The sequence below is a fragment of the Mustela nivalis genome, assembly GCF_964662115.1.
Source record: "Mustela nivalis genome assembly, chromosome: Y".
NCBI lineage: Eukaryota > Metazoa > Chordata > Mammalia > Carnivora > Mustelidae > Mustela > Mustela nivalis.
This window is the reverse complement of record NC_139041.1, coordinates 26,107,071-26,130,782: the sequence shown is the minus strand read 5'-3', so window position 1 is coordinate 26,130,782 and position 23,712 is coordinate 26,107,071. Positions and strand designations below refer to the sequence as shown.

The 23,712-nt window shown below is 58.1% G+C and overlaps 1 protein-coding gene and 1 pseudogene across 2 annotated transcripts; both read right to left on the bottom strand.

Moving 5' to 3' along the window:
* Positions 1-6,934: 6,934 nt before the first annotated feature.
* Positions 6,935-7,548, bottom strand: LOC309856933 (testis-specific Y-encoded protein 1 pseudogene; annotated as a pseudogene). The gene is made up of 3 exons (XR_014316639.1): positions 7,511-7,548; positions 7,239-7,350; positions 6,935-7,041 (listed from the first exon to the last, which is right to left on the bottom strand). The product of XR_014316639.1 is annotated as a testis-specific Y-encoded protein 1 pseudogene (transcript).
* A 2,564-nt stretch (positions 7,549-10,112) lies between these two features.
* On the bottom strand, positions 10,113-18,480 carry LOC309856932 (uncharacterized protein; the record flags this gene model as incomplete). Its single annotated transcript, XM_082718740.1, has 9 exons — positions 10,113-10,258; positions 10,960-11,044; positions 11,139-11,284; positions 11,385-11,496; positions 11,635-11,712; positions 12,344-13,147; positions 13,238-13,421; positions 18,141-18,251; positions 18,341-18,480. 9 exons carry the CDS (start codon positions 18,478-18,480, stop codon positions 10,236-10,238), a joined length of 1,683 nt encoding a protein of 560 aa, XP_082574866.1. The 3' UTR covers positions 10,113-10,235.
* Positions 18,481-23,712: the final 5,232 nt, after the last annotated feature.

The following is a 23,712-nucleotide window of genomic DNA, read 5'->3' as shown; positions in this document are numbered from 1 at the left end:
GACCTTTTCATCCCCTAGCCACAGAGCATTTGAAAGTGGGACGAGTGAGAGAGATGAGGGACCTGATGACCTAGGCGTGGCCCCAGAGATCCCTCCCCCTCGCTGGCCTGCAGTAAGAGCGGGGCTGTTCCTCTGTTCCCAAGGATGCGTCACCACATGGCTTACGGCGCTGGCAGCCAAGGACTCCTCGAAGACTACTGAGACAGCCCCGGCCTCAGCTGACTCCACGTTGAAGAACACGGGGCCCAGGGCCCAGGGCCCAGGCAGATTGTCTCCGTGAGAGAAATTTATACAAACCCAAGTCAGGCCAACGGTCCAGCATCTGTGGCAAAGCAGAGACTCACCACGGCCAAAGGCCATTATGCAGGCCCAGCTGCGCTGATATGGGCCCAGGCAGGGATGCAACATCAGAGACGTGACGGCACAGGATGACCCAGACCAAGACACACCCGAGGCACACTCAGGAAGACAGACACACATGGGCGCAGAGGGACGCACACGATCCTCCATCTTCGGAGATGAGACAACGGGTACAAGAACATGACAAGTCCGGAGCCGCCAGGGACTGAAGCACATACATGCTCCAGAGACTTAGCACCCAGGTTCGTGGCCATGCCGCTTCAAGGAAGGACGCATTCGACCCCCCCACAGAGTGCCAGACAGCCGGGTAAAGCTCCTTGAGCGAGAGCACCAAGCACCATGGAGGGCTGCCGTGTTCCCAGGCACATTTCGGGGGATTTGTAAGCTTTTTCAAGGACCTTGGGTGTGAGGTCCCTGCACCCGTACTGTGAAGGTGCTGCCCATCAGGGACTTGATCATGCCCCTGTCTGCCACGTCCATGGGACCCAGGGGCTGGCTTCTGGAGACTCACTGCCCCAGCCTGGGACAGGAACTGATGTGTCATGGTCAGTGCCTTTGATTCAGCTTGTGTAGCCAACATCAGCCCTGCAGAGGCTATTCGCCCAGATACCCCGGTGCTGCCTAGGGGGTAAAATGGAAAGCTAGTGCGGTTTTGACCTTAGCTGCTCAGCTCCATGTTGTAGTCCCTGGTGGGGACCTCGGCCGTGATACCCTCACCCTCCATGCACTGCCACCATGGGGGGCTCCCTGACGTCCGAAGGGATCTGCCTTCCACAGCCTCACCCTTCTGTCCTGGCAAGGCCGGGCCGGGAGAGGGGCCAGGCCAGGCTTCCACATCAGCCCAGTGCCCAGAGCCCAGGTGACAGATGATTAGGGTTGGGGGACCCTGTGCCCTCCTCTCCCCTAGGTTTCACGTCCTTGACAATAGCCTACCAAATGCTACAAGCGTAGAGGAATCCACTGTGGTCCCTGAAATGGCCAGGGCCGAGGACCCCTTAAGACCAGGCTCTACAAGGGAACTGTCCTGCTCCCGCTGCTCAAGGAGGAACCAGCACGTAGGGTACTCTCAGCTGACGAACACAAGCAGAGCCAGGTGGCAGCATGTGGGAGCCCATCAAGGATACTCCGGCATTTGCAGACCAAGTGTCCCAAAAGATCAGTCTCCCCTACACTCTGAGAGAGACAAGCCTTCCCTCCTGGAGTCTTGGGCACCTCCACCCACCCCGCAAGGGGCAAGGCTTGCTCATACAGCTCATCAACTCCACAGCCTGACATGGAACAGGCGTTTCCCACTGCACAATGCAGGGACAAGAAGCATCCGTGACGTTTGACCGCCAATCCCTCCTTTGGGAAAGAGCCACTGCAACAGGAAAGGTTCCTCTACCAAATGTGGGCAGAGGGGCTGGGCCCGCTGAAGGGCAGAAAGGATCCTCGGGAACCTCACCCTCAGGGCTGCTGCCCTTGGAGCCACTATATTAGCTTGGGGTAGAGGAGCACCTGGTGGGCAAACGCTCACACCTCCCCCACTGTCCTGGCCGCAGACTGGAACCTCTGCCAGCCTCCCTGGGCAGACGCATCTCAGGTGAGTAGACACGGCTCCGGGGTGGCGCGACCCAGGGGCTCGCCTCAACAGCTCCTGGATGAGGCTTGCGACAGGTACTGTGCATGCCATAGGTCTGTCCGTGGGACCGTGCACACGGCTAAGTCCTCAGAAGATGGACGGTGCCCAAGACGGTCGAAGCAGCCGGCGCACACTCAGCCCTTTAAAGGGGTTCATGCTGCCTGGGGTGTTGGGGAGGACTAGGTGTGCCTATCAGGGCATTTCCCTTTGGGGAGCATAGAGGGTAGGGGGTAGAGCATAAGCGGATAGAGGGCATTGGGCACTAGCCTTCAGACCAGGAGAAGGAGGCGTATCAGGCTCAGGGGCAGCACGGGACAGACAGCACCCGGGTGGGTGTCCTGGGTCTTACATTCAGCAATACTCCGCCCTCTCCTCTGTTGACCATCTGGGGGACCCCAAGCCAAGGTCCTAGAGAAGCAGGGAACTGGGGATCACGGGGCAGCGTAGGTGGATCGATATGAGCGTGATTCTGGAAACATGAGTGTGTGACAGTTGTGTGCCTGGGAGTGTGAGTGAGTGTGTGCAGGGCAAGACATGAGAGTGACTGAATCACTGTGTGTTTGGGGGCGGGGGGGGATTGACCAGTTTTGACCCTGAGTTTATGTGTCAGAGCCTGTGAGAGGCTATATAGTCCATGGCAGGGGTGGGGGGTTTAAACCAATGGTGTGCCTGTGAGTGTGTGTGTGTGTGTGTGTGTGGGCACGTACACGTGAGATGCACAGCTTTCCTGGCCATTTACTCTCCTTCCGGCCTCCTGGGCCAGAAGGAGAGCATTGTTGTTCCTAAGTTCCCACTAACCCTGTCTGCACCCAACAGTCCCCCCACAGGGCCTGGCCTCCACTCCACAGCATTGTTTCTGTGCCGGAGAGGATGACCGTGTCAGCAAGAGGCAGGCCCCTTGCCAGACCGGTAGCGAGCACAGGCACTGGGGTCCAATGGAAAATGAAACTACAGGCCCAGCTATGCTGTGTGCAGTGGATGTGCCTGAGGACATCCGCAGGGAGCCCTCTGGAGGACTGGCATCGCCATCCCCCAAACCCAGACACTGGCCATGTTTGGCACTGGCTCATCCTTCCCTAGCCTTGACCTCTGTCTTTACCCCAGGGAAGACATGAGGCCTGATAGCTGGCCTTTTGTTCATCTCCTCCCGCTGCCCAGCACCACCATCCGCACGGGAAGGACCTCCCCCCGCTGGGATGCTGTCCCAGAGCTTATGTGTCCTAGACCTCTGGGCAAGCATGAGGGCCCATCCCTTCCTCAGAATGGGGATTCCAAGGCAGCATCGTAAGCACCAACCTTACACCAGGAGCTCAGGCACACCACCTGCTCCTTTCCGTGAAGGAGCTCATTCGTGAGCCTCCACACAGGAACATACAGGAACATGGGTGACATCGGTCTTCTACATTTCAGTGGTTTTCCACGGGGGCCTCAGTCGACCTTGTCTTTCACCCCGGCACCAGGCTCTGTGGGAAGTTTTCACGGCTTCTGGTCAAGGGCGATGCTTCCTCATATGCATCTCAGCAGCGTGAACCTCCCTGGGTTCAGACACACAGACACACGGACACACAGTCACTCAGGCACTCAAAAGGGGGCTCTGATTTCCCACACATGGTCGCTGAAACAAAAGAAAGGAGATGGCACATGCACACACAGACACACACATAGCCGCACACGCATGCACACACACACACATACACACACAGAGTGAAAATACAAACACACCCCAACGGGCTCCATTCACACACAGAGACACACACATACACACATACTCATGCAAACCCACTGAACACACTAAATACACACATGTATCTCTGGAACTCAGGCATGTACACCAGACATGCATGCAGGCACAGAGGTGCTCGTAAGCACACACACACATACACCACAGAGCTCTCACAGAACGTCTCTGGCACAGGCATACACATTTGTTCCCAACTCAAATAGACGTACACAGGTGTGACTAGGGTCACACGTAGTCACACACACGAGAGTCCACATCCAAAACCTCTGGCAGACAGGCATACATAACTGACCCCAGCACATAGGAGCATGCACACTCACATGACACATACCCTTGAGGAAAGGGAAGAATGTAAGCAAAACCCTTGTTCTGCATCTGAAAAGAATGCACATGTACACAAGCCTGCACACACAAACACACACACAGACACACACACATGCACACGGTCGTGCGAACCCACTGTACACACTACATACACACTCGTGCATATGGATCTGAGGCCTGCTCACCATCCCTTGCATGCAGACACATAGGCGCTTGCAAAAGCACTCGGGACACACCCAATTCACACAAGGTCTCCGGCACAGACATACGCATTTGGCCTTACCATAAAAATCATACACGTGTGTGCCCCAAAACACTAATATGCATATCCCACCACATCTTGGCCTCTAGCCCACAGGCATATACAACTGACGGTGACACATCAGAGCATGCACACATGCAGATAGCCCTAAGGGTACAGAAGCATGTAAGTAAAACCCATCATCAGTGCCAAAAAGAATATACACGTAGCCACTCTCTCTCTCTCAAAAACACACACACATGCACACACACACACACACCATGTTTATGCTTATACAATCACAACGAGCACTCTACGCACATACACCAAACACACACACGGAGCACACTCAGGCATACATCCCTTCCCTCCCAAACTCACAGCTATGCGTGCAAGCACACGCACACACGGACAACACATACAAGGTCTCCGGCATAGGTGTACACAGTTGACCCTGCTCAAAAAGAAGTCTGCCCCTAATCCCCCGCAATCCATAAACATCCACAGAATTGGACACACTGGCATTCTCACCAGTCCAAAACACATACTCCTAACGCACACTCCCTGAGGATGCAGACACATGCGAGGAAAACACACGACCTCCCTGACATACAAATGCACACTCAACCGCTTAAGCACACCCACACGTGCATGCACACGCACAGGCACAAAAGCCCATGCAAACCCACATGCATTCACTGCACACATCCTATCTCTCTCATGGACTCATGCATGCATCCTCAGCCCAAACACTGGACACAGAACTGCACATGGAAACATACATCCACAACACACACCATAGCTCTCCAGCCCTTGTACAAAGGAGGCCCCAGAGAGACACAGACACACACACATGCACTACAGGTTGTTTACTGAAGAGGAGGCACACAATGCATACACATGGTCGAGGGCATAGGGCCATTCCCCATTCACACACACACACACACACACACGTCCGTGTGCAGGCGCAGACCTGCCCTCAGCGGCTCCCTCACACATAAACACTCAGGATGTCACCCATCCCATGGAGCACACCTGCGTTCCCTCCCACATCCGTGGAATTGTCCCCTGCGCTGCAGGAGGATCTGGAGCCACAGGGAGGGACCGTGAGGGACCGCCTCCTCTTTGGTCCTCCCACAACCCTTGGTTTTGCGCTGGAGCTGACCAAGGGCATGCATGGCATTGCAACTCAGCAATGCAGGGCACAGTTCCAGGTTGAAGGGCAACAGAAAAAGCTCTCCAAGCCATGTGAATAGGGTGGTACGAGGAGCCCAGGGGACCCCAGGGCCCCGCTCGGGAGCACCTTACCCCTCCTGTGTGCCCTGCTCTACAGAACAAGACTTCCCAAGAGAGCCCCGCCTCTTCCCATCCTCTGCCAGATCCTGCTTGGAAGGGTGGGGTTCTCTCCGCAGGCCAAGAACGGCTGCACCCTGCCCCCTTGCTCTCCATCACCCCCACCCATGGAATCCAACAGGATGGAGGCTGGAAGGTCCCACCAGGCTTATTGCCTCCTTGCCATTTCCTGTGCCCCCAATATAAAACCACACATGGACACAAGGTGCTTTGTAACTTGTTTATGGCCCTTCTCCCTGACCCTGCAGCTAGGGGCAGGATCCTCTCTAGCGCTGCCCCTGCTGATACTTGTCCCTTTTGCTGTCCCATGCAGTCTGAGCACCACGGAGACGAGCCCATCCATTTCTCTCAACGGTGGAGGCCTCATCAGATTCTTCTTGGTGGTGCAACACGGATGCTCTGTGATGTCCACTTCCACACAGCTGCCATACCATGACACACACACACACACACACACACACACAGAAACATGAAAATACACACAAAAGTCTTAGCTATTTGTGAAAATGTATGATGGTAGGGATAGTGAACGTGATGTTGTGAGCATGCCTTGTTCTCATGGGATCCCTTTTCCACCACAGCCAGGGCACCATGACCCTGTTGGGGATGGCCTGGGACCATTCCCAAGGACGTGTGAACGGCTGTGGGAGGAAATGTGGTGCTCAGGCATGTGGATGGCCGTCAGGGAGTCATGGTTCAAGAGTGGGCTGGGACAAGGAGCCCGACTCCCAAAGACAGGCAAGCCATCGCCAACTGAATGAGTGGCAGGAGGACCCAGAGAGGGGCCGACAGCCATGGGAGACACTTCAGGAAAATGGGCTGGGGGAGCCTTGCTTGTCCGGATTGGCCAGGGGTTTTCTGAAGGACAGCATGGCGGGCAAGAACCTGCCAGACTAGACCCATCCTCGGCCCTGTGTGTGCGCTCTGAGTTCCCCCAGGCTCACTTCCCACCCTGCCACCTGCTCCATGGGTCCACGCTCCTCTGAGCCTCAGTTTCCCCCCCACTGTCCCCTGGCACCCCACCCCACAGGGCTCTGGACCCAGCCCTCCTGGCTCCTCACCGACAGGTCGTCCTCTCAGCTCATTCCCATAGGCCGCCTTCCTGCCTCGGGTAGTACTGCAAAGGATTGGGCCACAGGTCCTCGATGATGACCTGGTAGGGGACAAAAGGTCAGCTGAGCACAGGGCCCCCGACCCCGTTCCCCAGCAGCCATTCCCCTCCAGCACCTCCACTGCTGACAAAGGCTTCAGGGGCCTCACGCCGGGGATCCTGTTGGACTCTGGGCTGCTGGGGTCACAAACAGTTGAAGTTCAGGCTGCTGGGGTCTCGCCTGCGGCTGGCAGCACCACGTTCATAATCCCAGAACCACTGGACTGGAGTGCAACGAGTCTCCCTATATCCTGCAGGACGGGGAAACTTAAGGGAGGCTCTCCAAAGCCTAGGACCCATACTTGCTCTCTCAACCGATGACCTCTACCCCTTCCTGGGCCAAATCCCTGTACTGCCCCAAGGACCTGTCACTCCTCCCTTTCCACCCCCGGGCCCTCATGCTGGGAAGCCCTCCGCCAGCTCCCCTGAAGCTCAAGCCCACACCTACCAGCGATGCTAAGGTGATACTCCTTAACGATCACGTCGTTCTGGAAGTAGGGGTGGCTCCCAAAGTAAAACATCAACCTGCAGCGGTACTTGGGACGACCCAGTTCCTTCACCTGCCGCAGGAAAGCAAGAGGAGGGGGAGGGGGAGAGGTCGTTGACCCTAGGTGTTCTGTGTGACTGACTGACCGCGGCTCTCAGCAACTCAACCGCATCCACTCCAGCTCAAATCCCTATCCCAAGTCCCCACTGTTGGCCTCAGGCTCCAGGGCTAACCGCTATATTGGACATGTAGCTGAGCATGTCTGTGTCCTGGTCACAGCTGATATATGGGGGTGATTCAGGATCTGACTTGGGTCAAGGAGCCTCGACGTCAAGTGCTCCGGGAAGAGAACCAGTCAGCTTTTACCGACTGAGAGCCAGGGATGAATGCAGCAGGCACTGCCACCCTCCCAAACTCCACAGCGCTTGCCTTTGAATCACCTATGCTCTGCCCTGGGGCATGGCAGGGCTTCGAGGATCAACAGGGCTGAGGCTCCCGGGGCCCAAGAGGGCAAGTCCAAGAGCCCGCCTGCTCTCCCTGCCTACATCCGCTCTGGCCTGTGCCCGTGCTCGGCTGGGCTAGGAGGCAATCAGTCACCACACTGGATGTCTGGATGGGCTTGGTCCCTCTCATGTACCTGTATGCTTGTGTGCTGACCTGAGGCCCGAGATTCTTGTGGGAACTTCTGTGCCCACAATGGGTCTGCTCCACTCGCTTGCTAGCTCAGATATATCTAAGATGTCCTGGCACCGTGTCTTAGGGTTGGGGAACCTGGCTCGGACACCCTCGCTGTCCATGGACTCGTAACATTGGGGGCTCCCTGACCTCCAAAAGGACCTGCCCTCCACAGCCTCACCTTCGCTCTGGACAAGGCCAGGCCAGGCTGGAAGGAGGGGGTGGGCCAGGCTTCAATGTCAGCCCAGTGCCCAGAGCCAGGTTGGAGATGCCTAGGAGTGGGAGACTCCGCTCCTTCCTCTCCCCTAGGCTTCATGTCCTTGGTGACAGCCTACCAAACGCCACAAGCATAGAGGGAAACGCAGCAGCCCCCGAAATGGCCCAGGCCGAGGACCCCTTAAGGCCATGTTCTACACGGGAGTTGTCCCGCTCCCACTGCTCAGTGAAGCTCCCGCAACTAGGACAGTTACAGCCGACCAGCACAAGCAGAGCCAGGTGCCATCATGCGGACACCCGTCGAGGATGCCCCAGCATTTCCAGATCAAGAGTCCAAGAAGACCGGTCTCCCCTACACTCTCCAGGGACGAGCCTTCCCTCCTGGAACCTCAGGAACCTCCAGCCATTCCGGGCGGGGCAAGGCTCTAAATCATAAGGATCATCAACTGCACAGCCTGACATGGAACAGGCAATCTGCACTGCACATTGAAAAGCACCAGGAACACCCATGAGATTGACTGCCACACCCTGCTGGGTGAGGCTGGTGACAGGTAGTCTGTACACGCCAGGTCTTTCCATGGACCTTCACACAGAAGGCTAAAACCTCAGACGATGGACAGTGCCCTACGCTTTCGAAAGCCGCCTGTGCGCACAGAGACATCAGCCAGGGGAGTGTGCTCCCTGAGCTTTTGGTGAGGACTAGGGGTCACTCTTGGTGGCACTTCCCTTTTGGGGTCTTCACCGGATGGAGGGCATAGGGCTGATGCCTTAAGCGCATGGAGAAAGAGAGTAATATCAGCCTGTGTCAGCATGGGACAGGTGGCTGTATACAGGTTCTCGCATTCAGCAATCCTCCTACCTCTCCCCCACTCTCCTCTGTTTACCATCAGTGGGACCCCAACCCAAGGACCAAGGGAAGCAGGAAACTGAGAATCTTGGGGCAGAATGGGTTCGTCAGTATCTGAGTGTGTCCCCGGACATGTGAGTGAGTGAAGATTGTGTGCGTGGGAGGGGAAGTGTGTGCGTGTCGGGACATCAGAGAGAGTGAACAGTGTGTGGGTGGGGTGGGGGGGCAGTGACTGGTCTGCTCCTGAGACTGTGTTTCAGTTCTGGGACTGGCTAATGGACTGTGTGTGTTTGTGGGTGCGGTGGTATTGAAACCTTGATGTCCATGTGTCTGAGTGTGTGTTGTGTCGCTCCCCTGCCTTTTGTACTTCCTCCCAGCCACTTGGGCCAGCACGAGAGTGTCACCTCTTCTACATCCCCACCGCCCTCTGTCCCCACTCCAACAAACGCCCCGTCGTTCATGGTTTGTTTTTTCTTATTCTTATTTATTCTTTTTTTTTTTTTTTTTTCAGGGACTGTGAGGATGACTGTGTCAGCAAGAACTCGGGCCCCTTGTTAGACCAACGGAGACACTGGCACTGGGGTTCAACAAGAGTAATGAAACACCAGTCCGCGCCCTGAGCTGTGTGCAGTGGATGTGTCTGAGGACTACCACGGGGGAGCACCTCTGGAGGACCGTCTTCGCCATCCATCGAACCCGGGCACTGGACACGTGCGGCCTGGGAGCGTCCCTCCCTTTCCTTGACCTCTGCCATTTACCAGGGAAGAGATGAGCCCTGTCAGCAGGACTCTGGCGCTTGTCTCCTCTCCCGGCCCACACCCCAAAACCCAGCGGAAGGACCTCTGCCCTCTGGGATTCCGTCGCCGTGAACGTGTGACCTGGGCCTCTGGATAAGCATAGGGGCCCATCCCATCCACGGAGCTGGGATACCCAGGCAGAGTGCAAAGCATCAATGGGAACCCCGTGAGCTCAGGCACCCCACTGCCCCTTTCCGTGGAGAAAAGCGTGCACGATCATACGGACCCCAACACACCTAAACACAGTGCACATCGTATTACTACTTTTCAGTATTTTTCCAAGGAGGCCTCTGTTGGCCCTGTGTTTCACCCTGGCACCACACTTCAGGAATTCCCTGTGCTGAGCAACCGGTCTGACCATTCGGCTATGGCCCCATCTGAAGTTTCTGACCAGTGCCGGTCAAGGGCGATGCTTCTGCATATTCATCTCAACATCTTGAAGCTCCCTGGAGAGAAGACATATACAGAGACACACGAACACACAGGCGCACAGGAGGAGAACCGTGTGTAAACTCTGTGGGCCGTACGTAAGGTTGCTTGAGGGTTTCAAGGCCCTCCCGGGGATGGGTGGTCATCCTCCCCCGCCCTCCGCCGACCCGGGCTACGATCGCCCCTCCATTTCCTCCACCCACGTAGTAAACATATCTCTGCACGCTGCCCAGTGTTCTCGGGGTGATTGTGGTGCGTGCAGAACACTGCCCGCAGAGAGGAAGGGGACAACCTTGCTGATGAACACAGAAACCTGACAGGGTGATGCGTGAGCCCTAACACCATGGTACCCACACACCTGTGCTAAGGGTGGTGGGAGGCACGTAGGTGGGCACAGAGGTGAGGTGGTGGCTAGTCGACCTTCAGGCAGGAGTCCATGAACGGGGAATGGCACTTCCCACAAGGGCAGCTGCTGAGCCCATTCTGCTTCTCCAGCTCTGCTCATTGACGCCGCCTGGCCCTGCCTTCCTCAAGCTTCCCCAGGCAGAACCAGTTCCACACTACCCTTCTGCAGTCTCCCTGTCTCAAGGCCATGCCCTTTGGCCCTGGGGCCACTGCCTCTGAGCGTTCCTCGGAGCCTCAGTCTCTGCAGTTGTGAAGCCCAGCTCCCACGAAGCCGCAGGGAGCATTTTCTGCACCCACGTCCCGGTCTTCTCACCTGCCCTCCTCTCAGTTCCCTCGGCTGGGGCCTTCTTCCTCACGTAGTACTGCAGGGGATTGGGCCACAGGTCGTCCATGATGATCTGGCAGGGGAAACGGGGCGGGGCTCAGAGGCCCATCCCAATCCGCTGGGGAACACAGCCAGGTTCACGTGCGCGGTCTGTCCCCGGGACCCACCTCAGCTATCCTGCTAGACCTGGCAAAGCTGTGGTCAGAGAACCAGTTGAAGAAGTTTAGGCTGCTGTTGTGGTGTCTGCGGCTATGGGCCTCCCGTTCATAATTCCGGTGCCACTGGATGGGAGTGGAATGAGACGGCTCGTACCCTGCAGGAAGGTGGGTACGTGCGAAGGTGCTGCCTAATGCATCAGGTGCGACCCTGCCGCCTCCACCTGCTGCCACCCCTCCACGCAGAGGCCCCCTTACCAGCAGCCCTGAGGACATACTCCTTCTCAACGACTTCATTGCGGAAGTAGGAGTTCTTGCAAAAGAAGAGCAGGATCTTGCGGCGATCACGGGGAGGCTCGAGTTCCTCCACCTGCCGGACAGCCAAGAGGGGCAGAGGGGTGAAATCTCTGTCCAGCAGACCCTTCCCCTCCTGGCTTTGGGGAGGAGTCTCTTCTGTCACCCGCTCCTCTCCCATACCCCTGGCCAGCCTCCGTCTCCCGGGCCAGACCTGCAAATCCGTCATGGAGACAAGTATGCCTTTATCTTGGCCCCTGAGCATGGCTGACAGCTGCGGGTGGTTCACAAACTGCTTTGGGTCAAGGACTCTCCGAGGGCGGGAGATGATAGAGCTAGAACAAGGGAGCAAGCCTGGACAGCAGGTGGGCGCCGCATCCCCTCTCCTCCCACTGGGACCCACTCCCTCCTCACGGCCTTAGTCAAGGCCCCCTGGGCCCGCGCACGGCCTGTGGCATTAGGTAGTTAGGGAGCGCACGGACGGGCACTAACCCAGAAACAGCTGTGTGTCCTCAGAGAACTCCCTCCCGGCCCACGCCACCCCTCTCTGGCACATCCTCCTGTGCTGCTGGCTAGGCAGAACTGGCTCCTTCCCAGGCAGCCTCCATTGGTGCCTCCAGCATCCGCTCGCCTGCTACCTTCTTCCCAGGGGAGCCTGAGCTTTGAGTGGAGCTGTTTTGTGGGACGCGGCCCCGGGGCTATGCCTAATTCTGACCCGGGCTTCGACTCCTACTCCACCAGCGGAGCTTCAGGGCCTCCTGCGACATCAAGGGCAACCTGGAGGCCCCACCAGGGACCCCCACCCGGAAGCAGGAATTCGAAACTGTCCTGATCACGGAGTCGTGAGCCGGGCCCCCTGCCACACGAGTCTCCTGCACTAGCCCGGCCACATCAGGGTCCCTCCATGAAGGTAGCAAGGATACAGCCTTGGCCCAGAAGCCAGGGATGCCCCGGATGAGGGCGCTTCGGTGTTCCAGGTGATGCCGCCGCCTCTGCCAGAACCTGAGCTTGAGCCGAGAGTAGGCCCTGCTGGCGTCCTTGTTCAGGGGCTCCAGCTCTGACTGCAGGGCCTGGAGGGCCTGGAGCGGGGACCGGGGTGGCCCTGGTCTTGCCCCTCGCTCTTCTTCCCCTTCCCGCTTCTCCTGCAGCTCCTGCGCGTCTCCCTCCTTCTGGCTCCCCTCCCTGGCCTCTTCCCTCTTGCCCTCCTCCGCCTCCGCCTCCACGTCCTCAGCCACCCGCTCTTCAAAATCCTCCTCTTTGGCCCCCTCAGCCTTAGCCCCTTCCTCCACAGAATCCCCCTCAGGCTCCTCTTCCTCCTTCAGTTGCTCATCCCCCTCCTTAGCCTCTTCCTCCACAGACTCTTCCTTGTCATCTTTCTCCCCTTCCTCCTTAACCTCCTCAGCCGCCTGCCCCTCTGCAGCCTCCTCCTCGTCTCCCTCCTCAGCCTCTTCAGGACATTCCACCACTTCAGTGTGCTTCCTTTCATCCTCGGCGTCCTCCCGGTCCTCTTGACCCTCGTCCCCCTCGTCTTCCTCTGCCCGAAGGTCAGGCGCGGCCACTGTGTCCTCCACCAAGACCGCCAATTCCGCCCCCAGGCCGGCATCGCCTCTGGCCTGCCGGGCCTTGGCTTCCCACACGGGCTCTGCTGCCACCGCCACCGCCACCGCCACTGCCACCGCCACCGCCCCGGCCCCTACGGCCTGCAGCGCCCCCACTTCGCCCCGGCACTGTGCTCCCCGAGGGCCCCCGCCTCCTCACCGCACCCTTCCCGGACCAAGGTGGTCCAGGATTCTGGGGCAGCCCCGTCTTCCCCGGACCCCGCCCCGCTCTCCATGTGGCCGTGGCCCTGAGCCCTGGAAGCGCTGGAGGGAAGGAGATGGAGGCGAGAGCACGTGGCTCTCCACACAGCCCTGGCAGCTAGGGCTCTGGCGCCGGGGAATGACGGCGGACAGCAGCCGGCCAACCGCGGGTGGGGGCCTGGGCGACGCGTGCGCACAAGGCCTAGGGGAAGCCGGCCACGCGCAGAGGTGGCAGAGGCACGCATGCGGCTTGGGCCACGTGAGCCCGCCCAAGCCACGCCCAGGATGATGGTGGTCCCCCGGGGCCAACCACTGACAGGGTGCCGCACAGGGACTTCTCTGGCCCGGCCCCTCACCCCCACACGAGCCGGCCAGGGAGCCCAACAGTACACCTTCTCCAGGATGGCCTCAGGCTCCGCCTATGGGATCCTTCCGTTCCCGCCTCCACTCCCCACCACCGTCCGACCCCCCACCCTGTGCGCCAAGCCACTAACACCCCCATCCCGTGGCCACGTTCACCATGCTCTCCGCCCGGTATTTGAAGCTTGTCGAGGAGAAACTGTCCCTTGCCATTCCCCAACACGGTCCTCAAAGACTGAGGACACCGTATGCACCCCCGGGAACCCTGGCCAGGCGTGCGTGGAAATCGTCAGCCCAGGCATGGCAGAAGAGTGCTATTCCAGGGGACAGAGGCCCCGAAGCTCTGTGCCTCGCTGAGGGATGGGGGTTGGGAAGTGAGGCCGCAGTTCCCCCCAGTCCCTGTCCTTGGCTGCTCAGCACAAGCAGGACGGAGAGTGCTCCATCCGTCTGCCTAGCCTTTCCTCATGCTCTCCTCTCCATCTTCCCCTCGCTCGCCCTTTGTATTCAGGGCCTCTTTCTCTGCCCTCTCTCTGCCCACAGGGTCCCTGGAAGACCAGGGCTTCAGCAAGAAAGATGCAGAAGCCTCCCTGAGCAGCTCTTCTCCCAGGAAACAAAAGCCCGCCGCCCCTCTGTGACTGGCCACTGGTCACGTGACCAGCAATAGGGCTCCAAGCTGGGTGCCCCGCCACCATATACACGAACCCTCACACACGTTCAAGGCACACACATCCAAATAATCACACGTCCACAGCACAGGCAGACACATACGGCCCCACCCAACAAAAAATCATACCCACGTGTGTCCAGGAAAACTCACACTCACACAGCACCGAAGTACACCCAACCACATCCACGGCCTCTGGCACACAGGCATACACAATTTACCCCCAAACATCTGAGCATGTGCACGTGCGCAAACACAGACACGCTCCTGAGGATATAGAAACGTGTGAGCGAACACATACTCTGAGTCAGCAGGCACACACGTAGACACCCAAGAGCACGTGCGCACATGCGCCCCTCACACGCTCACGTGTGCACACTTATGCAAGCACACAGAACACACTACCCCAGACACACACGTGCGCACGCACACACACAAGACACAAACACACACAACCCTGAGGCATGCAGCCCTGCGCTACCTGGCATACACAGCTAAGCTTGCAAGCACAAGCACCCTGAGAAGAGACAGAGAAGGTCTCTGGCACAGATGTAGACGGTTGACGCTGCACTGAGGAAAAAAAAAAAAAAGCACACCTGTAGGCCTACTCCATCAAACACATTCACATTTTTGACAAACAGACATGCACAACTTTCCCCCCACACACCCCACACCCCGGAGGATACCGACACATTTGAGAAAAACACATGATTTCTGTGATACAGGAATACACACTCACAGCTCAGACACACACGCACACACACACACACACTCATGCTCACACAAACACACATGTGCTCCCCGCACACATCCTGGTACTGGCACACAGGCATGTACCCTTATCTCACCAATGTACACTAAAAGGCATGTGTAAACACGCAACCACAACACACACAAAACTCTCCAGCACAACTGTATGTAAACAAGCCCCAGAGCAGCATCCACAGACACACACATGAGCTTGCGCGCGTGCATGCATGGCTTCCAACACCGAGCACGCACTAGCGGTAACACCTATATCTGCTGGTACGCACACAAACACACAATCACCCATGGGCCTGAAATCACACAGACACACAACAGACAATCGGGGGCATGCAAGGATATGAACCCAGAGCACTTGCATACAAGGTCTCCGGCACACAGCCATATACATATAGCCCCGCAGGATCACACACCCAGCCGTCCCTGAAAAAAGCATACACACACAATACACACATGCGTCACCTCACACACAGCCGTGCAGAATTCTGCATGCAGGTATACACACATGCATGTGTGCTTAGAAACACACAAACTGGTGCAACACACACGGTCCCTGCTCCTGGGCATGACCCTTGGCCGCACAAACACCCAATCCTGAGCATGTAAACACACAATCGAACGGAAACGAAACAAACACCTACACACATGGGGTCCATCAAGGAGGCATTCATGTTCACCACAAACTCACACATACGTGCACTTGAAACTACACACAAGTAATAGGCGAGCATTGGTGGCCACACTCAGAGGCACATATATGCACATGCCAACATGCACATGAAGCATCTAGGAACACGTCCAGGCCCTATGCGCCTGAAGTCACACGAGGCCTCGCTACACTCACCCTTGGCGTTCAACACAGACACAAAACACAAACACACACTGTCCCTGGGATGCAGGCCTACACCCTGGGTCTATCTCACACACACGGACACAGGGAAACACACATGGACAACCCATAACGACACATGATGTCCTGCACACATGTGATCCAATTGGAACAAACATGCCCACACACGTGCAGAAGGATAAACACACGGTCAAAAGCTCAGAGGAATGCTCAGGTGGCACAAAGTGCTTGACGACCAGAGGCCCACGCGCGCTTACTCACACACACACGCACACACACACACGTGCGTGCAGAAACAACAGATACACACGCAAACCGTCCCAGACCCGCTCCCCAACCCGCAGCACACTCATGACGTCACACAGCCAACAGCACACACCAGCCTTCCCTCAGACATCCATGGAACTGTCTCTCGTGCAGGTGGGTGGTGTTAATCAGCGGGAGGGTCGTGAGTCCACAGGGACCACGAGTGACCGCCACCGCCTTTGTCCTCCCGGGACCTTTGGTTTTACGCTGGATCTGACCAGAAGCATGCGTGGGATCACGTCACAGTAATGCAGGGCACAAGTCCAGGAGCAAGGGAACTGGGCAAATCTCTCCAAGCGAAATGAATGTGGGGGTAGGAGGAGCCACGGGGCCAACAGGGCCCCGCTCGGCAGGAGCCTACCCCGCCTGCGTCCCCTGCTCTAAAGAACAAGGCTTGGCCAAGAAGGTCTGCCTTTTCCCATCCTCCCTCCAGACCCTGCCTAGGAAGGGCGGGGGTCTCTCCACAGGCCAAACCCTGCCGCGCCCTACGCCCATCCAAAACATCACCCCCCCCACTTGGAATGCAACAGAATGGGGATTGGAGGATCCACCGGCCCCGTTTCCTCCCTGCCATTTCCTGAGCCTCCGATATAAACTGACACACAGTCACAAAGTGCCTCGTTACTCGCTTATGGCCCTCTCCCTGTCCCTGCAGGTATGTGCAGGATACACTCTAGACCTGCTCCTGGTGATCCTTTTCCTCGCTTCTCTCCCACACAGGCAGAGCAACATGCAGACTAGCCCATCCACGTCTCACAACGGTGGAGTGCCCCTCAAATTCATCTTCGTGGTCAAACTGCGATGTCCATTTCCACCCAGCTGCCATGCCCCTACACATACACACATGCAGACAGACAGACAGGCAGACACACACACGCACACGAAAATACACACAGAAATGTTAGCTCTTTGGGAAACTGTATGATGCCAAGGATAGCCATGGTGGTGTTGAGAGCATGCCTCGTCCCTGTGGGATCCCTCCTCCTCCTCGGCGAGGCCTTCACGACCCCTCCTAGAGAGGGCCTAGTACCATTCCCAGGCATGGCCATAGGGCTGTGGGAGGACACGTGGTTCTCGGGAACATGGAGGCAGGGAATCATGGCACAGGAGGGGACGGGACAAATGTGCCCCACTCCTAAAGACAGGCAGGCCATCCCCAACTGAATGAGTGTCAGGAGGACCAAGAGAGAGGGACCGGCAGTCTCGGGTGACAGTTCGGAGGAATGGGGTGGAGAAGCCTTGCTTCTCCTGACTGACCAGGAACATTCTGGCTAACAGCCTGGCAGGCCTGATCTCCCCCAGGTGGACACACCTGCTGCCCCGGGGGTGTGCCCTGACTTCCACAGGCTCCCTTCCCACGCTGCAACCCACGCCTGGAGCAACCTGGGGCCCAGGCTCGTCGCAGCCTCGGTTGCCCTGCCGCTAAGCTGAGAGTCCCTGGCACCTTCCTTCCACATTCAAGACCCAGCCCTCCTGGCTCCTCACCAACAGGTCCTCCTCTCAGTTCATGCCCATCGGCTGCCTTCCTGCCTCGGGTAGTACTGCCAGGGATTGGGCCACAGCTCCTTGATGATGATCTGGCACGACGAAATGGGCAGGTGAGCACGGGGCCCAGGCCCCGTTCCCCGCAGCCGGGTCTCCAGCATCACCGCTGCTGACAAAGGCTACAGAGACCGCCCCTGGCAATCCTGGAGATCCTGGGCTCCTGGGGTCAGACGACCAGTTAAAGAAGTTCAGGCTGCTGGTGTCCTGCCTGCAGCTGGCAGCTCCACGTTCCGAACCCCACGTGGACTGCAGTGCCACGAGTCCCCCTGTATCCCGAAGGACGAAAAAATTTAAGGGAGGCTCTCCATGGCCATGGACCCACGCCCCCTCTCCCTCTCAAGCTCCATCCTTTCTCCCTCCTGTGCCAATTCCCACCCCTGGCCGGCTACCCTGCGTTCCTCCCTACGCGTTCCCAGGGCCCAGTGTCCTACCGGCAAATGCGAAGGTGATACCCCTTAACGATCGTTTTGGTCTGGAAGTAGGGGCTGCTCCCAAAGGAAAACATCAACCAGCAGCGGTACATGGCACGCCCCTTCCTCCACCTGCCCCGCCAAAGAAAGAGGAAAGGGAGGGGGACGTGTCCTCTCGGTGTCCTGACTGAGTGCCTGGCCATGACTCGGAACAACCTTACCACGCCCCCTCCCGCTCAAACCCCACTGCCAACGACCTCCGCCAGCCTAGGTCTCCAAGGCCAGCAGCCTCTAAATTGGTCAGGTAGCTGAGCATGTCTGTGTCCTGGCCGCCCGTCACGGATGATATCTGCCGATCCATTCAGGATCTGCCTTGGGACAAGGAGCCTCGAAGTCAGGTGCTCTGGAAAAGAGAACCAGGATGGACCCAGCCCTTCCCTTCTGAGAGCAGGGGACAGAATGGGGCATGTGCGGAAACAGCAAGCACTGCCCCCCTCCCGACCTCCCCAGCGCTGGCCCGTCCCTCATCCATGGTCTGCACTGGGTTGTCGCTGGGCTTCGAGGATCAACAGGGCTGAGGCTGACTGGGCCCAACATGGGAAGGCCAAGGACTTTCCTTCACTCCCATCCTATGGCCCTCCGGCCTGTGCCCGGATCTTGCGGTGCCAGGGGACAGTCACCACTTTGGAGGTCGGATGTACTTGGTCCCTCTCTCACGGCTGTGTTTACCTGTGTGTTCGCCTGAAGCCGTGGGCCCTTCAGTGGCCTTCTCTGCCTACACGGGGGCTGCTCCACTCACTTGCAATATGGCTGTACACCCAGGTGCAAAGCAAGAGCCTGGCAGATGCAGCGAGACAGGGAGGGAAAACGGTAGGGTGGGAACAGGGGGAAAGGAGAAGAGAGAGAGACACAGAGACCCAGACACTGAGGAGGAGACACAGAGGAAGAGCAGAGAGGAGAGAGTGTGAGGGGGAGGGGGACATGGTGAGGGAGAGGCAGGTAGGGAAACAACGTGCCTTAGGGCGTCTGGGCCAGGGGCTTCAGGTCTGCCTCAGCAGGACCTGTGGAGACAGAGTTTGTAGCACCCCCTGCACTGTGTCTGGGCTCCTGGGGTTCTCTGAAGCCAGGCCGCCAGCCGACTGAGTTTCAGTGTGCCCCTGCAGACAAACCCGTGGGTCTACACCGGACAATTTGGGAAACTACACTGGTTGTGCAGGACAGGGTAGGGGGTAGGCAGACTCTCCACCTGCCCCGTGTACCCAGAGAATCATTTCCTTCCAATATCTGCCCGGAGCCAAGTGTGCCTGGGCTTCACTAGGTTTTGAAAGTGCTGGCATGTGTTCAATGACCCCCAGAAGAGTGTTGGGGGTGCTGCAGCCCCTGTTCAGGCAGGCCTGAACAGGTCTCATCCCATCCCCTGCCCTTCTCCCCAGTTGCCACTCCTGCCCAGCAAACACCCACTCCAGGACCACCCTGGGCTGTGCATTAGAGGGGCGAGGCCACTGCAGGGGTGGGGTGCCCTGCTGCGGGGGAGTGCCCACTGCTGGAGGGCTGGGGCCCATTATTGCGGGAGCGGGACCATCCCCACAACTCTCCTGACCCTGGCTCTTGCCCTGCTCTGCCACTGCCCTCCTCCCTCTCCACCTCCACTGCCACCAATGCCAGCCAGCAGGACGAAGGTTACCGCCTGGGCCCAGAAGCCAGGGATGCCCTGGACGATGGCCCTTCTTCCAGACAGGGGAGAGCTCCGCTTCTGATTCTTCCTGCGCTTGAGCCCCAAGTAGACCCTGGAGGCTTGGGAACCCAGAGAGCGGAGCGCTTCCTGAACTCCAGCGTGGCAAATGAGGCCCCGGCCGTGTCAGGCCACGGCACTTGTTCTGCCTGGGGCAGCTCCTGGAGCCTCTCGTCCTGCTCTGCTTGCGCCACGTCCTCATCTTTCACCGACACTACCCCCGCTTCCAGGACCCAGTCGTCCCCTGCGCCAGCGTCCTCTTTGTCCTGCTGGGCCTCAGATTCCCCCACAGCCTCTGCCGCCATCCCCACAGCCTCTAGGGCCAGAAGTGCCCTCCCCGGTGTGCCCGCAGGAGCCCGTCTCCCTTCCAGGACCAAGGTGGTCCAGGATTCCGGGGCAGCCCTGCCTCCTCGGGTCCTCACCTACCTATCCCAACGGGGTGGCCGTGAGCCCAGGCAGCTGCGGAGGGAAGGAGATGGCCGTGTGATAGGCAGGTTGAGCTCTGCGGCCCGGGTGGCGGGTGGGTAGCAGCCACCTATCAGAGTGCGATGGCCTGGGGCACTCATGCACATAGGGCCTCAGTGCAGGGGCTGTCGGGGGCAGCGGTGGTGGAGGCATGCGTGTGGCCTGGGCTGGATGGCGCCTCTTAGCCATGCCCAGGACGCTGGGTGACAGTGACAGGTCAGTGGACGTGGCCACCACCAGCCTTGTCCCTTACTCACGCAGGAGCCAGCCAGGGAACCAGCCAGTGCTCCTCCTTCAGGGTGGCCTCCGGCCCTCAACCCCAATCCTTTCCTTCGGAGACACCACCCAGGCCATTCCCACAAGTCGCCTGGTATCCCAGACACACTCTACCCTTTCTCATCCGTTCTCCTGGGACCACTCGGCTGGCACCAGAGAATTGAAATCCAGCGGCTGAATCCACTGTCTGCCCTCTGTTCGGAAGCCTCAACCGCCCCTTCTCAGACAACCTGGGGCAAAGCCCTGGAGTCATCAGCTGCTGCTAAACCGCTGCCTCCTCACTGTCCATGTGGCTTTCCCCCTTGACCCACCCAGTGGTGGAGGGAGCCAGGTGGCCACCACCAAGATGCTGGATGCAGGGACCATCTCCCTCCCACACCCCTCCAACCCCCAGGTCCCACCTTTCCTTAAAACAGAGGTACTGCACACAAAGCAATGTCCCTGAAGTTAGTGAGCACAGAGCCGAGGTCCGTGGCCGCCCTGGTGTACAGACCTACTAACCCAGCCCGAGGGAGGTCCGTGGGAGCGCTCGGTGGCATGCTAATGGACCAGACCTCCGGCCTAAAGGGTAATTCTGGGTATTCTTCCGACCAAGCCACCGGTAGGTCCCGCATCCACTGTACTTTCCTCTGCCAGAACCTTTTCCCTGTTCTGTCAGTGTCTCTTCTCCCCTTTGCGTTCTCTTCCGTCGCCTGACTTTCATGCAAGATCTCTCCGGGTCTTCTCTCCAACTCTGCTCTGAGTGCTTCCTTTGTCTGCGTCCGTCACTGAGTGGAGTACCAGCCGGGGAGGGTATGGCCAAGTGAGCGTTAGTAGCACGTGTGTCCTTTCTCTGGTACGCACCAGGTCCTTCCAGTCCGAACCACACCTCATGCAGGTCCAGTCTGGGGGATGGTGGGGGATGGTCATGTGGCCGAAAGGACACATGCTGCCGGAGGTGTGAGGAAGTCCCCATGGGCGATGGCAAGGCTGGCTGCATTGGGGGTGCATCATGGGAGGGCCTCATTTTCAAAGAATGGGTGGTGGTGTCCAGGGGGATTTTGACCGACAGAAGCAGGGGGAACTCCTTTGAGGTTTTGTGCAGGGTGCTTGGTGGGTGTGAGTGCCTCTACTAAAAGTCTACTTGTCAGGGCAAACAGGGATGCCTGCAGGGCCAGAAATGCATGGCCCTCTGTGGGAGAAGACAAATTTTCTGAGACTGTCCCGGAAACAGTCCAGACTCTAGAATTACTGGTACAATCCAAACGGACCTAGCCTATGCAACTGTACCAACGGCACTAGAGGAGGCTTCTGAGGCAATACTGCACTACAAACAGCACAGCCTTGCAAATGGGGAAGGCTCAGGTGGTGACCCGGAGAGGGGGGGAGGAGAGGGAGACTGGGACGAAAGGGAGAGAAGCAGAGAAGGCTAGGAAGAGGTGGGTGAGAGAGGGTGCATGGGAGGGATTCACAGAAGGGATGAGAGGGTCATGGGCAGTAGGGAGAGTACTGTAGTAGCAGGGGTGCAGGGGGAGTGAGGGAGGGAGCGAGGAAGGGCAGAGACAGGGAGGCAGGGCCTTGACTGCCCCAGCTAAATCCATACATTGCAAGGTATACAGACCAAAAGGACACATTGCCTACGAGGGACCCCCCAACGTGCGCAGAAGCAAAAAGTCTTCTGAGCACAGCTCTATCCGGTGCTGTCAACGAGGTCACCAATCATGTTTCCTGAAAACAAGAATCATATAGCAAAGGAGGAAGTAATGGCGGAACAGGAGGTGGAATCATGCCACGGGTACACAGAAACCTAGTACTGTAGTCGTGGACATCATTCTGCCCGGGTCAGTAAAGAGGCTTCAGAGCAATGGAGTAAGACGTGCACGACAGCAGAACGGGCAGCCTTTGGAAAGCTGCCCACATCTATGCTGTGTGCAAGAGCCTGAGCTTTCAGTCCCAAATCCACAGAGCAGTTGCAAGTGGGAGGAGTGAGAAGATGAGTGACCACATGCCCTAAGCGAGGCCACAGAGACGCTTACCCCTCGCGCATGGGCGGTAGGTGCCGGGCTGTTCCTCAATTCCCAAGGACGCGTCACCACGTACCTTATGGCCCGGGCAGCCAAGGACTTCTTGGGGCTCACCAAAGATTGCAGACGCCGTGCCAACCCCGTTGACGGAGGAGAGGGTTCTGACTCCAAAATGGAAGAAACAGGGTCCAATTCACAGGCAGACCACCTCAGAGGTAAGAGCTCATACAACAGACACATGTCAGGCCAGCAACCCGGCAGCTGTAGCAAAGCAGACTCTCCACGGCCCAAGGCACTTATGGGGACCCAACACTGGCATAGCCGGGATGCGCACAGATGCCAGACTGGAGACGTAGAGCCAGCCCAAGGCACACTCAAGAAGACACAGATACACAGGCACAGAGCAGACCCCCACCCCCTTTACCCAGACAAGTACACGAAGTTCCAGAGCGGACGGCCAGGCACAGACGCACGTGCTCCAGAGCCATGAAGGCAGAACGCCTGGCAATTCCTCAGCTGGTCCTCTCCCATCAGACAGCACTCTGGGTTAGAGAAGTTTGGTTCCCTTAGTGCCCAGGTTCCTGATCATGCTGCTTCGTGGAGGGCAGCGGTAGACCAGTCAGAGAGTGCTGGGCAGCGGGGCAAAGGTTACTGGGCTAGGGCACCAAGCTCCTGGGCAGGCTGCCATGTTCCCATTCAAATTTAGTGTGCGTGTGTGTTTTTTTAAGTACTTTCAGTGCCTAGAGAGTGAGGCCCCTGCAGATTCACTGTAAAGATGCTGCCAGTCAGGGCATTGATCATGTCCCTGCCTACCACGTCCATGGGGCTTGTGGGCTGGCATCTGGAGACTCACTGCCTCAACTTGGGTAGGGACCTATGTTTCATGGTGAGTAGCTTTGTTTTGGCTTGTGTTGCAAAAGTCAGCCCTGCAGAGGCTGCTAGCCAGGAGACCCTTGTGCTCTTGTCTAGCTGGGAAAATGGAATGCTAGCGCGGATTTGTCTTAGATGTCCTGGCTCCCTGTCTTAGGGTTGGGGACCTGGCACTGACTCCCTCGCCGTCCATGGTCTCCTAACATTGGGGGCTCCCTGACCTCCAAAAGGACCTGCCCTGCACAGC